The sequence below is a fragment of the Hemiscyllium ocellatum genome, chromosome 39, assembly GCF_020745735.1.
Source record: "Hemiscyllium ocellatum isolate sHemOce1 chromosome 39, sHemOce1.pat.X.cur, whole genome shotgun sequence".
NCBI lineage: Eukaryota > Metazoa > Chordata > Chondrichthyes > Orectolobiformes > Hemiscylliidae > Hemiscyllium > Hemiscyllium ocellatum.
The window spans coordinates 36,998,826-37,011,020 of NC_083439.1; the positions used below are offsets into that span (position 1 = coordinate 36,998,826).

At 42.0% G+C, this 12,195-nt stretch overlaps 1 protein-coding gene across 6 annotated transcripts in view; it reads right to left on the minus strand.

The window, feature by feature from the left end:
* arnt2 (aryl-hydrocarbon receptor nuclear translocator 2) overlaps positions 1 to 10,641 on the minus strand; it is a 464,688-nt gene extending 454,047 nt beyond the window's left edge. For 4 of the 6 annotated variants that reach the window (XM_060853234.1, XM_060853235.1, XM_060853233.1 and 1 more), the window contains exon 1: positions 10,511 to 10,641. In XM_060853234.1, the coding sequence (XP_060709217.1) occupies positions 10,511 to 10,632 (122 nt within the window). In that variant the 5' untranslated portion in view covers positions 10,633 to 10,641. Of the gene's footprint in view, positions 1 to 9,995; positions 10,042 to 10,510 lie in introns of those variants that run through there. The other 2 variants (XM_060853237.1, XM_060853236.1) reach the window with 2 other exon arrangements.
* Positions 10,642 to 12,195: the final 1,554 nt, after the last annotated feature.

Consider the following 12,195-nt stretch of genomic DNA (forward strand, 5'->3'; position numbering starts at 1 on the left):
TGGACTCCTCCATCGCCAGAACATAACAACATAACGGTTGGAGGAAGAGCGCCTCATCTTCAGCCTGGGAACCCTCCAACCACAAGGGAAGAATTCCGATTTCTCCAGTTTCCTCATTTCCCCTCCCCCCACCTTGTCTCAGTCAATTCCCTCGAACTCAGCACCGCCCTCCTAACCTGCAATTTTCTTCCTGACCTCTCCACCCCCACTCCACTCTGGCCTATCACCCTCACCTTGACCTCCTTCCACCTATCACATCTCCATCGCCCCTCCCCCAAGTCCCTCCTCCCTACCTTTTATCTTAGCCTGCTGGACACACTTTCCTCATTCCTGATGAAGGGCTTATGCCCGAAACGTCGAATTTCCTGTTCCTTGGAAGCTGCCTGACCTGCTGCGCTTTAACCAGCAACACATTTTCAGCAGAGGGTTGGTGTGGACTTGTTGAGCCGCAGGGCCCATTTCCACACTGTAGGGAATCTAAAATAAAACTAATTCTGCACAATCACATCCTTCCTTAAAAAAAAGGGGCCAATATTACAGATAGGGTCCCTCAGGTCCCCTGTATAGCTGAAACACAGTCCCCTATTTTTGCATTCAATTCCCTCACAATAAATTCTATTGGTTTTCCTGCATACTAACCTTTTACAATTCATGTATGAGGACAATTATATCCCTGTTCCTTCTCCCACCATTTAATAATGTACTTTTTTAAACTTCCTGACAAACAAACAATTTCACATTTTTCACATTATACGTTATTTGCCACATCTTATTTCATTTGCTTACTCTGTTAATATCTTTTAACAAAATGCAAATCAATAGGTATTGGAAGGGACAAGTCCCTACGCCCCAGTTGGCAATTGTTTCAACCTCAACATAACACTTTCGGAGTTTAATCAGGGTAGTCTCAAAGGCTTTAACACCTTCAGTTCCTTCAATAACTTCCAAGGTCAGAAGAGGGAACATTCATTCATATTTGTACTCTTTCAACACCACTTGCAACTCCTCAAATCCTGCAACAGTCCATGCCTAATCCAGCAAGTCCTGAACAGTGGCAAGGAACATACACATCATACAAGTGCCAAGCAAAGATCACCTTCAACAAGATGTATCTAACCGAGGCAATATTACATTAAAAGGCATCGCCATCATGGAATCCCCCAGCAACAACATCTTATGAGTTACGCATGGCCAGAGACTTAATTGGGCTAGTATTACAAGTATTTTTGGAGTACAAGAGTAGATCAGAGATTTGGAACACTTCAATAAATAACTAACTGTCTAACTCTCAAACCTGGGCACTATTAAGGAGTGTGATGGAAAACTTTCTACTTGCCTGGATGAGTGCAACAAGATTCAAGAAGCTTTAAAACATCCAGGACATAACAGCCACCTGAACTTATCTCAGAATTGTTACAGTGGAAAAGGAAACAATTCTGACCATCACGTTTTCACTAGCTCTCAGCATTTTAAGTTAATGCCAATCCCCTGTCTTTTCCCTATTTGCCACCTTAAACATTTACCACGTCCACCACTAATGCAAAGTGACAGTAGTGTGCAATAGGGCACAGTTTTTTTTTTGAGGATTCTTCTTGAGATGTTTTCAAGAGGAATGTTTTGATTTTCATGAGCTCCGTATTCATTCTTACCTCATCCTATCAGATGGTGCAATCATGAAACAACAATAATTCCTGTATGTGTCAATATACAGTATCTGGACTCATGTAGGAGCAGAATTAGAAGAATTTGGTATTAGGCAACAACTTTCAAAAGCTGTTGGGGGCAGATGTTCTCAGGTAAAGGGATGGCTGAAAAATGGAAGCCTTCAGAAATGAGATATCGAGAGTCAACAGACAGTATATTCCTGAAAGGGTGAAAGGAAAGGCTGGTAGGTGCTGGATGATTAAAGAAATTGAGGGTTTAGTTAAGAAAAAGAAGGAAACATAATGTCAGATATAGGCAGGATAGATTGAGTGAATCCTTATAAAAGTATAAAGGCAGTAGGAGTATACTTACGGGGGAAATTATAGAGGACAAAAAGGGGACATGAGATAACTTTGGCAAATAGGATTAAGGAGAATCCAAAGGAATTTTACAAATACATTAACAACAAAAGGGTAACAAGGGAGAGAATAGGGCCCCTTAAAGATCAGCAAGACAGCCTTTGTGTGGAGCCACATGGGATGGAGGAAGATACTAAACAAGTATTTTGCATCAGTGCTTACTGTGGAAAAGGACATGGAAGATATAGAATGTAGGGAAATAATGGTGATATCCATATTACAGAATTAGTAGTGTTGGATGTCTTGAAATGCATAAAAGTGGATAAATCCCCAGGACCTGATCAGGTGTACCCTAGAACTCTGTGGGAAACTAGGGAAGTGATCTTTTCTGAACCCTTTCAAGTTTCATGACACAGTCAATCAAGCTTGGCAGACCATGTACCTCCTCCAAAGGCTTGCAGCATTCCCCTCTTTGAAGACTGTCCCTTATGAAGCCTTCTGCAATACCACCCTCACCCCTGCAATAGACTTTTCTTCACTGAAACCACTGCATTGCTCCTCCAATCACATTCCTCACCCCCTCCCTTTAGCAACATTTTCCCACTGGCACAATACCAGCTCACCACATCCCACATCCTCATCCTCATGACAACCTAACAGACTCAATTCCTGACGATGTCTCCCAGTCCTAGATTCTCTGATAAAAATGCACCCCAGCAAAAGGCTCACTATGAACCTATTACAGTGAGCATGAGAGAGAACCGAACACATGATAGGAAGAGCCCCTCCTCACCAATATTGCCCATTCTACTTGCACCAGCAACGTTTCTCTGACTGACTGCCCCCATGTTTGAATTTTCCCAGGCTTTTTGGGAATATTGAAAATAAATTCACCTACTGGCCCCTTGCATTTTGAGTGCCTGTGTTTGTCCTCCACGACATAGATGCAATAACTTGCAAGGACTCTTCAAACAGCATCTTCTAAACCCAACTAGCAAGCTCCTCTCCAAGTTACATGCCATCCTGACTGGTAACTATACTGCTGTCAAAATCCTTGAACTTTCTCTCTCACAGCAGTGTTGCTGTTCCTTCACCTGTGGTTCAAGATAGCAGCTCAGTGTGCTCAAAGACTGGATGATATGAAAAACAAAGCTTAATAAAGCTGGATGATATGAAAAACAAAGCTTACTTGTGCAAAAAGCTGATTTTGTTAAAACTAAATTATTCTCACCTTTCTACAGGTCACAAAAGAATATACTACAGCAAGGAATGGCCTAGTGATATTATCATTGGACTGTTAATCAGAGAGCCAGTAGATATTCTGGGGAACCTGGGTTCAAATCCTATCATGGCAAATGGTGGAATTTGAATACAATAAAAAACATTTGGAATTAAAAGTCTAATGATGACCATGAATCTGCCCATGAATCCACTGCCGATTGTTGGGAAAAACCCATCTGGTTCACTAATGTGCTTTAGGGAAGGAAACTGAAATCCTTCCCTGGTCTGGCCTGAATGTGATTCCAGACCCACAGAAACATGGTTGACTCCTAACTGCCCTTTAGGCAATTAGTCATGGACAATAAATGCTGCCTAGCCAGCAATGCCATCATCCCGTAAATTAAAAAAAAGTGATTACTCAAAGCACTGGGAAGCACATTAATTTTGAAGCACAAAAACGCCCAAGACAAACATACAAGAAAAATAAAGCACTGTCTGCTCACAGGCTCCCTTTCAGGATGTTTGACACTCTCTCACAAAGTACATGAGCTTGCACATTCAATGTAAAACGAACTATCCAAAATATTCAGTTTCATGGGTTTCTAAGGGGCACAGAATCCAATATCATTTCTGTGATAGTGTCAGAGATATTGTTAATAGACGAAAAGAGTTTCAACAGGATAGGATGCGAATGATTTTTATCCTGTACCTTACTACCTTGAGATATTTTTTAAATCTTGATAGCCATTTGAATTGGTCAAAACTACTATCCCTGTGACAGTCTCAATCTTCCTAAAATGATGGAACAGAACACCTGGTGACACTTTATGCATAGCAGTAAAATCATTAGAGTGACTGTAAATCCCTGGGTGCAGGTCACTGAAGAGATTCAAAAGATGAAAAGATAATGGATTGCATATGTATGGAACTCAGTTTTCTTGTACAGAGTATTGAGAAAACTTCAGCTCTAAAATTGTGGTTGTTTTTCCTAAACACATGACAGCACAAACTTAGCAGAAGTATATATGGAAATAAATCTTTCAGATCATTTATGGAATATCAGTAATACTTGGAGTGAAGCACAGTCTGTAACTCAAAAAAAAACTCACTTCAAGAACAAAAGCATGACACTTGACAGGACAGCAGCATCCTTCCACATAAACACAAAGCAGTGTGAAATTACAGTTAATGTATGAATGAATGGAAAAATACTCATTAGGCAACCAGCAAACTTCCAGAATAAAGCTAAAACCTGGGTGAGGAATACATCATCCCTGTAAACCTCACATATTAAGTACTTCAAAATAGAATTCTGCTTCTTAAAGTAATGACATGCATTTTGTCAATGGAGTCAAATCTGAATTCAACATATTCAGAAATTAAATACCATGATCGAAAATAGACATGTTGCCAAAGATTTTTGTCTTGCAATGAAAAAAGGACAAATGGAAGAATGCCAAATTTCAAACCATCAATTTTGAACAACTCATACAACAGGAGAAAAAGGGAGCTCATTAATGCTCAAGGGTAAAGTATCTCAAAAAGTTTAGCTTCAACAATGTAAGAGATATTTTCCTCGAACAGGATGTTGCCACCAGTCCAACCTTCCAACCATTCAAACGGACAATATATTGAAAGTGTAACGTCAGGTACTTATTGTAGCAATTAGTTGAGCGAATAAAGTGGCAATTTAGTTGTTCATAATAGGTATAAACAATACTCACCAAATGACAAAACACCTACTGTTAGATGCAATTGGGAAACACTTGTTGAACAATCCTGCCACTAATTTAAGATAATCAGTTGATTTTATTAATTGCATATTCATAATGTACTCAATCTCTGCAAAATAAAACTTTTATGATTAACCTAGAAGTCTATTGTTCCCCATTGCTTTCTTCATGGGAAAAACTCAGAAAATGAGTCATTTGACAACCGATCAGCAACCCTTTCTCCTGTAATGAGATGCGAATTCAAAACATAAATAACAATGGATCTTTTGTTAGTTTGACTGTACCTTATTTATAAGTTACCTCATTGCCTCAATGACTTGTGGCCAAAATAAAATTGGTTCTAGTCACTGAATTTGCTTGGTTACCTTCCTATTCATTTTATCTCTCTTAAAATCTGAAAATAAAACATATTTTTGAACAGAGATATTTCTTATTTTAGACTTGAAACATTTGGCTCTAATTTTTTAAATACACCTTCTTTCCCGAGAATTGCCAATTAGTGAAAACAGTTTCTCTATATCCATACAATTTGTTTGTTTTAATAATTTGAAAACTTTGATGAAGTCATTGCTTACATCTAAATTTCAAGTAATACAGCCTACTTTTTCTCCCATAATTTAACCCTAGCAATTCAGGTATCATTCTGGTCAACACTTCCTTAACAGTTTTGTCATACAGTGGTAGTGCCCCTGACTCTGTGCCAGAATGTCCAAGATCAAGTCCCATCTGTAATGGGGGAGTATCATAACATGTCCAAACAAATTGATGAAAAATAATTTTTTAACTGTCTACTCTTCCTACAGTATAGCATCTAGACCAGCTCACCATCCCTCAGATGTGGTCTTGACTGGGTTCTGTATAATTAAAAATCACACTACCAGGTTATTTGGAAGTACTAACTTTCAGAGCACTGCTCCTTCATCAGGTAACTTGTGGGGCAGGATCACAAGACGCAGAATTTATAGCAAAAGTTCACAGTGTCATGCAATTGAAACAATATATTGAACAAACCTAGAATGCTGTTACTGTATATACTCATGTAAAAGTTGAATTGTTTAGACTATTTTTAAAGGTTCAGTTTGTAGGGCCGACTATTACACAGGCACTAGTTTTGAGGGGCTGTAAATCGTGCTGCAGTTCGAAATATCATATTATTAGCAGATACTATATTTGATTACTCAACTAATCAATTAAAAAAGAAAAACACAATGAATTATGGTAAAGGTAATTACCAGATAAAAGCAAGAAAAATAAGAATGAATTACTGTTAGTAAATTTTATTTATACATACCGGTACAAAAATTTAACATGTCAAAGATTCATTGAAATCCTGCAAAATCACACTGTTCAACATCGTCATGGCCTGGTATGAAACATTTATTAAATTCTGAATGTTTAAGCGTCTTGAACCTCCCCACCAAATTCTTCCATTTCCCTCACATTTAATCTCATATGTTATGAACCTCAGCAACATTAGCAAATTTGTCAAAGAATTAAAGATATATATAGAGCTAATATCACACTTTTATTCAGATTTAATGGCACAATTAAAATGATTAATTTTATAATGATATTAACTTTTTGATGAGCGATGAGTAGAGTTACCAGTATGAATGAATGAATGCAATTTTGTTTTACTGGGTTAATGGGAACATGCAGTTTCCTTTGTAAGAGATTTATAATGCAATATAGCAAGGTCGACGTTTACACGAAATATATGGAAAATACAAGATATTTTGGCCAAAATTAAAGGGTTGACTTTTATATGAGATCAACTTTTACACGAGTATATACATTACGTCTTTCATCTTTTAGAATGGGTTGCATGTTTCAGTTCATTAATATGCAAATCCCAGAACTTCTTTTAAGTCACATTCTGAAGATAATTTAAGGTTTTATAAATGTATTAAAGGTGTGGGATTAATCCGAATCCCAATCTTGAGTCAGTGAGAAACTATAATGACCTCCTCAGGAGACAGACATGGGATGCAACCGATAAAGATACTCTTCGTTGTCCAGTACTTCCCGGAGCAGAGAAACTGCACCATGTTCTCCGTAGCCTGCAACACATTACCGATGACGGTGAGCACCTTCCCAAGACCTTCCCTAAACCTCCACTTTTCACCTTTCTAAAAAAAACACCAAATCTTAAACAGACTATTGCCCGCAGTAAACTGCCCAGCCATCAGGACAACATCGACCACAAACCGTACAAACCTGTCATGGCAACTGCTGCAAGGCATGTCAGAGTGTCAATACGGACACCACCACTACACATGGGAACAGCACCCACCATATACAAGTCAAGTATTCATGTGACTCGGCCAACTTTGTATATCTCATATGCTGAGGCAAGAATGTCCCGAGGCATGATAGATTGGTGAGACCAAGCAGATGCTACAACAACAAATGAATGGATACTGCACATCAATCGCCAGACAGGGATGTTCCCTCCTAGTGGAGGAACACCTCAGCAGTCAGGACATTTGGCCTCAGATTTTCGGGTGATCATCCTCCAAGGCGGACTTCAGGATATGCAACAGCGCAGATTTGGCGAGCAGAGGCTGATAGCCAAATTTGGTACTCATGAGGATGGCCTCAACCAGGACCTTGGGTTCATATCACACTACAGGTGACCCCACTGCAGGACACACAGACACATGGGGTGAATTAGCATTTACAGAATTGTATTTGCAAATACATCCTACTTTTGCTCAAAAGGCACAAAACCCACAGGCAGTCAATACATATAACATTTTCCAAAGTCAGAATTTATAAATAGAACCAGTGTGACTCAAGATCGGGATACAGACAGACTCTAGCCTCATACCTTTATACATTGGCTGAGCTGTGACTTTTTTTTTATAAAACCTTAAGTTATCTCGAGAATGTGACTTAAAAGAAGTTCTGGGTTTTACATATAAATTAACTGAAACCTGCAGAAAGTAAAGACTGCAGATGCTGGAAATCAGAGTCAAAAAGTGTGGTGCTGGAAAAGCACAGCCGGTCAAGCAGCATCCAAAGAGTAGGAGAGTCAACGTTTTGAGCATAAGCTCTTCATGAGGAATGTTCCTAATGAAGAGCTTATGCCTGAAACTTCTATTCTCCTGCTTCTTGGATGCTGCTGACCAGCTGTGTTTTTCCAGAACCACAACTGAAACCTGCAACCCATTCTAAAAGATGAAAGATTTAACAGATTTGTTCAATATACTGTTTCAATTGCATGACACAGTGATATTTTGCTACAACTCCTGTGTCTTATGATCCTGCCCCACTAGTTACCTGATGAAGGAGCAGTGCTCTGAAAGCTAGTACTTCCAAATAAACCTGTTGGATATAACGTGGTGAAAGCGAGGACTGCAGATGCTGGAGATCAGAGCTGAAAATGTGTTGCTGGAAAGGCGCAGCAGGTCAGGCAGCATCCAAGGAACAGGAGAATCAACGTTTCGGGCATGAAACCTTTCCTGAAGAAGGGCTCATGCCCGAAACGTCGATTCTCCTGCTCCTTGGATATAACGTGGTGTTGTGTGATTTTTAATTTTGTCCACTCCAGTCCAACACCAGCACCTCCACATCACGGGGTCCTATATAGATGAAGCATAATGTCTAGCCCATTGTAACTCTAGTCCTATAGTTAGAAAAACCAGCATATCATTTGTTTTATTCATTATTGTGATGACTTAGCTTTAAATTAAGGGGTGGTAGGTATAGGACAGATGTTAGGGGTAGATTCTTCACACAGCGGGTTGTGAGTTCATGGAATGCCCTGCCCGTATCAGTGGTGAACTCTCCTTCTTTATGGTCATTTAAGCGGGCATTGGATAGGCATTTGGAAGTTATTGGGCTAGTATAGGTTAGGTAGGATTCGGTCGGCGCAACATCGAGGGCCGAAGGGCCTGTACTGCGCTGTATCCTTCTATGTTCTATGTTCTATGTTAATAGCATATATACTTGGCTTCCCAGTTCTTTTTGGACCTCTACTGTTTTTAACCTTTTCACAATTTCAAAATGACTCTCTTCACCAATTTTAGATCTAAATAGATTAAATCATATTTGTCTACAGCTTTTCCCCTACACTTAATTTATCAACACCTCTTGTAATAATTTGGTACTATGTACATTGCTTGTAATGCCACCTACCTTTACATTATTGACAAATTTAGATGTGTGGCTTTTTATTGATCTTTGGGAAACACTGCATCCTAATAATAAAGTATCTGCCCTATTATTCTCTGCCTCTGGCCACTAAGCCAAATTTCTAACCAGATCAATAATTTGCTTTCAATTTCATGAGCTTCAACTTTAATGTTTCAGTTCCTTATGGAGGGCATTAACAAATGTAACCAGGAATCCAAATGAATATCATTAATAGGCATTTCCTTATCCACTATCAACTAAATGTTCTATCATTCCTTGGTTTTCCCCTTTCACTTTCCCTCAGTAATGGAATGCCATACACAAACGTCCAATCTAAGGAAAGGGATCAGAGATAACAGAACTTTGGAAACTTACTGTCATCTGCATATTTTAAAATTACAGGACAGAAATCACCTCAGTCGGGGTATTTATCAATGATTACAACTACTTTTATTCTTTTGCTTACATTAATTTGTGTCTATCCCTTACTCAATGTCAGAATTCCTGGATTGAAGACCACAAGCTGACCACTTCCTTAAGGGAAATGCTAAATCAAAATTACAATTCAATTAATACTTTATTTACTTTTGTTCAACGACAGGGCCCACCTTGTGGTTACCACCCTACTTCTCACAGTCTTGTTGTTGAACCTTGATATCCCTTACAAATTGCCCAACTCGTCGCCAAACTTCCCTTTCCAAACAGGTTGCCTCAACATTCCATTTACAAGATATAATCCTATTGCAGCTGTAACCACTGTGACTCCGCTCTCAGTCAACCTTAACTATCCATAATACTAATCCAATCACCCTGGCTCCTTTGCACAGAGACTCTCATATCCCACTTGGTTATTGGCCCACTTTCCAAACATCCCAGACATTTGCATCAAGCCTGAACATACCCACATTTCCAGGCCCTTCCCATTGACTTGAACCACCCTTGGTTGCCAGCCCTTCGAACCTCGTTAACAGCACCGCCCCAATCGCCGAAGCCCCGCCCCCAGTTACCCTGGCTCCTCCCTTAGTTACCCCAGCACCGCCCCAATCGCCGAAGCCCCGCCCCCAGTTACCCTGGCTCCTCCCTTAGTTACCCCAGCACCACCCAAGTTATCATAGGCCCGCTCTCGTTACCATGGCCCCCACGGGTTACCCAGGCTCGTCCCCTGGTTACATTAGTCCCGCCCATAGTTACCAGGGCCCTCACTGGTCTCCATGGCTCTCACTAGTCAACATGGTTTTGGTTCCCTTAACCTTCACCTCTAGTTACACTGGCTCCGCCTCTAGTTACATTAGCTCCACCTCTAGTTACCCTGGCTCCTCCCCTGGTTACTCTAGCACCAATCTCTCAGTTACCGCCGCTATGCCCGCTCCTGGGTTTAAATGGAGCTGAAGCCGGGGGTACGTTTAAAGGTCTTACCCCGAGCGCCGCTTCCCTCCGCGGGCAGGCACTGCTCCGATCACCCTCACCTGCCCGGGTCCAGGTGTCACAGGGTTACTCGGTGCTGTCAAAGCCACCGGTTCGGGAACCTCAGAGCTCATCTCGGCGGCCATGGCCAAAGCGAGCACAATAAGCAGCGTGCACTGCGCAGCCGCGGAGCTGCCGTCAGGACCCGGATCGAAGTGGGCGGGGCTGCGGGTGGGGGTGTGGTGTCTGGACTGTTCTTGGGGGTAGGGGAGCCTAGATTGTTCCCTGAGTTGGAGGGGGAAATCTGGAATGTTCCTTGGGGAGGAGGGTGGTTTTAGGAGTGTCCCCCAGGGTAAGGGGGATCTGGATTGTTCTGGGGAGTAGGAGAGGGGTATCTGAATTGTCCCCATGGAGGAGGGGGAGGGGAGTCTGGATTGTCCCCAAGGATGGAGATTGGGATTGTCTCCCAGGGGAGGGGTATCTAAATTGTCCCCATGGAGGGAGGGGTGTGTGGATTGTCCCCATGGAGGAGGGGAGGGTATCTGAATTGTCCCCATGGGGGGAGGGGGAGGGGTATCTGAATTGTCCCCATGGGGGGAGGGGTGTGTGGATTGTCCCCATGGAGGAGGGGAGGGTATCTGAATTGTCCCCATGGGGGGAGGGGTGTGTGGATTGTCCCCATGGAGGAGGGGGAGGGGTATCTGAATTGTCCTCATGGGGGGGGGTCGGGGAGGGGTGTCTCGATTGTACCCATGGGGGCAGGGGTAGCTAGGTTGTCCCCATAGTGGGAGGGGTATCTCAATTGTCCCCATGGGGGTGGGGGGGAGGAGTGTCTGGATTGTTATGGGGGGTGAGGGCAATGAAGGAGGGAGAGATCTGGATTGCCCTCCTGGGAAAGGTGGACTGGGAATGTCTCCCAGGGTACAATGGATCAAGATTGTCCCCCCCGGTAGAAGCAAAATCTGGATTGTTTTCCCAAGAGAGGGGGATTCTAGATTGTTTCCCCAGGGAAGGAGGGTGATTTCTGAGGGGAGCAGATTTTCAGGAGTGACCCCGGTGGGGGAGGAGAATCTCGATTGTCCCCCAGGGAGAGGGGAATATGCATTATTTTCCCAGGGGAGGAGTATCTGGATTGTCCTGTCAGGGATGGAGATTGGGATTGTCTCCCAAGGGAAGATGGATCAGCATTGTTCCCTCTGGGGGAGGAGGAATCTGGTTCAGTCGTTCCAGATTGTCCCCAGCAGAGGGTGAACGTTAGTATTCTGGGGTAGTATTCAGTATGATAACAAATTCTCTTTCAACATTTTTTGCTTCTTATTGGTAAAAATATCATCCTTGGGAAAGAAATTATTGCTGGACTGATCAATAATACATCAGAATAAGTGATTCCAAAAGGATTTAGAAATAAGTTAGCTAGATGCACATACCCAGAATAGCAGATCACTACCACTGTACTAAAACAACACTATCATTGGATGGATTAGATTAGATTCCCTACTGTGTGGAAACAGGCCCTTTGGCCCAACAAGCCCACACTGACCCCCTGAAGAGTAACCCACCCAGACCCATTTCCCTCTGACTAATGCACCTAACACGATGGGCAATCCAGAATAGCCAATTCATCTGGCCTGCATATCTTTGGACTGTGGGAGGAAAGCCACGTAGACACAGAGTGTGCAAACTCCACACAGTTGCCC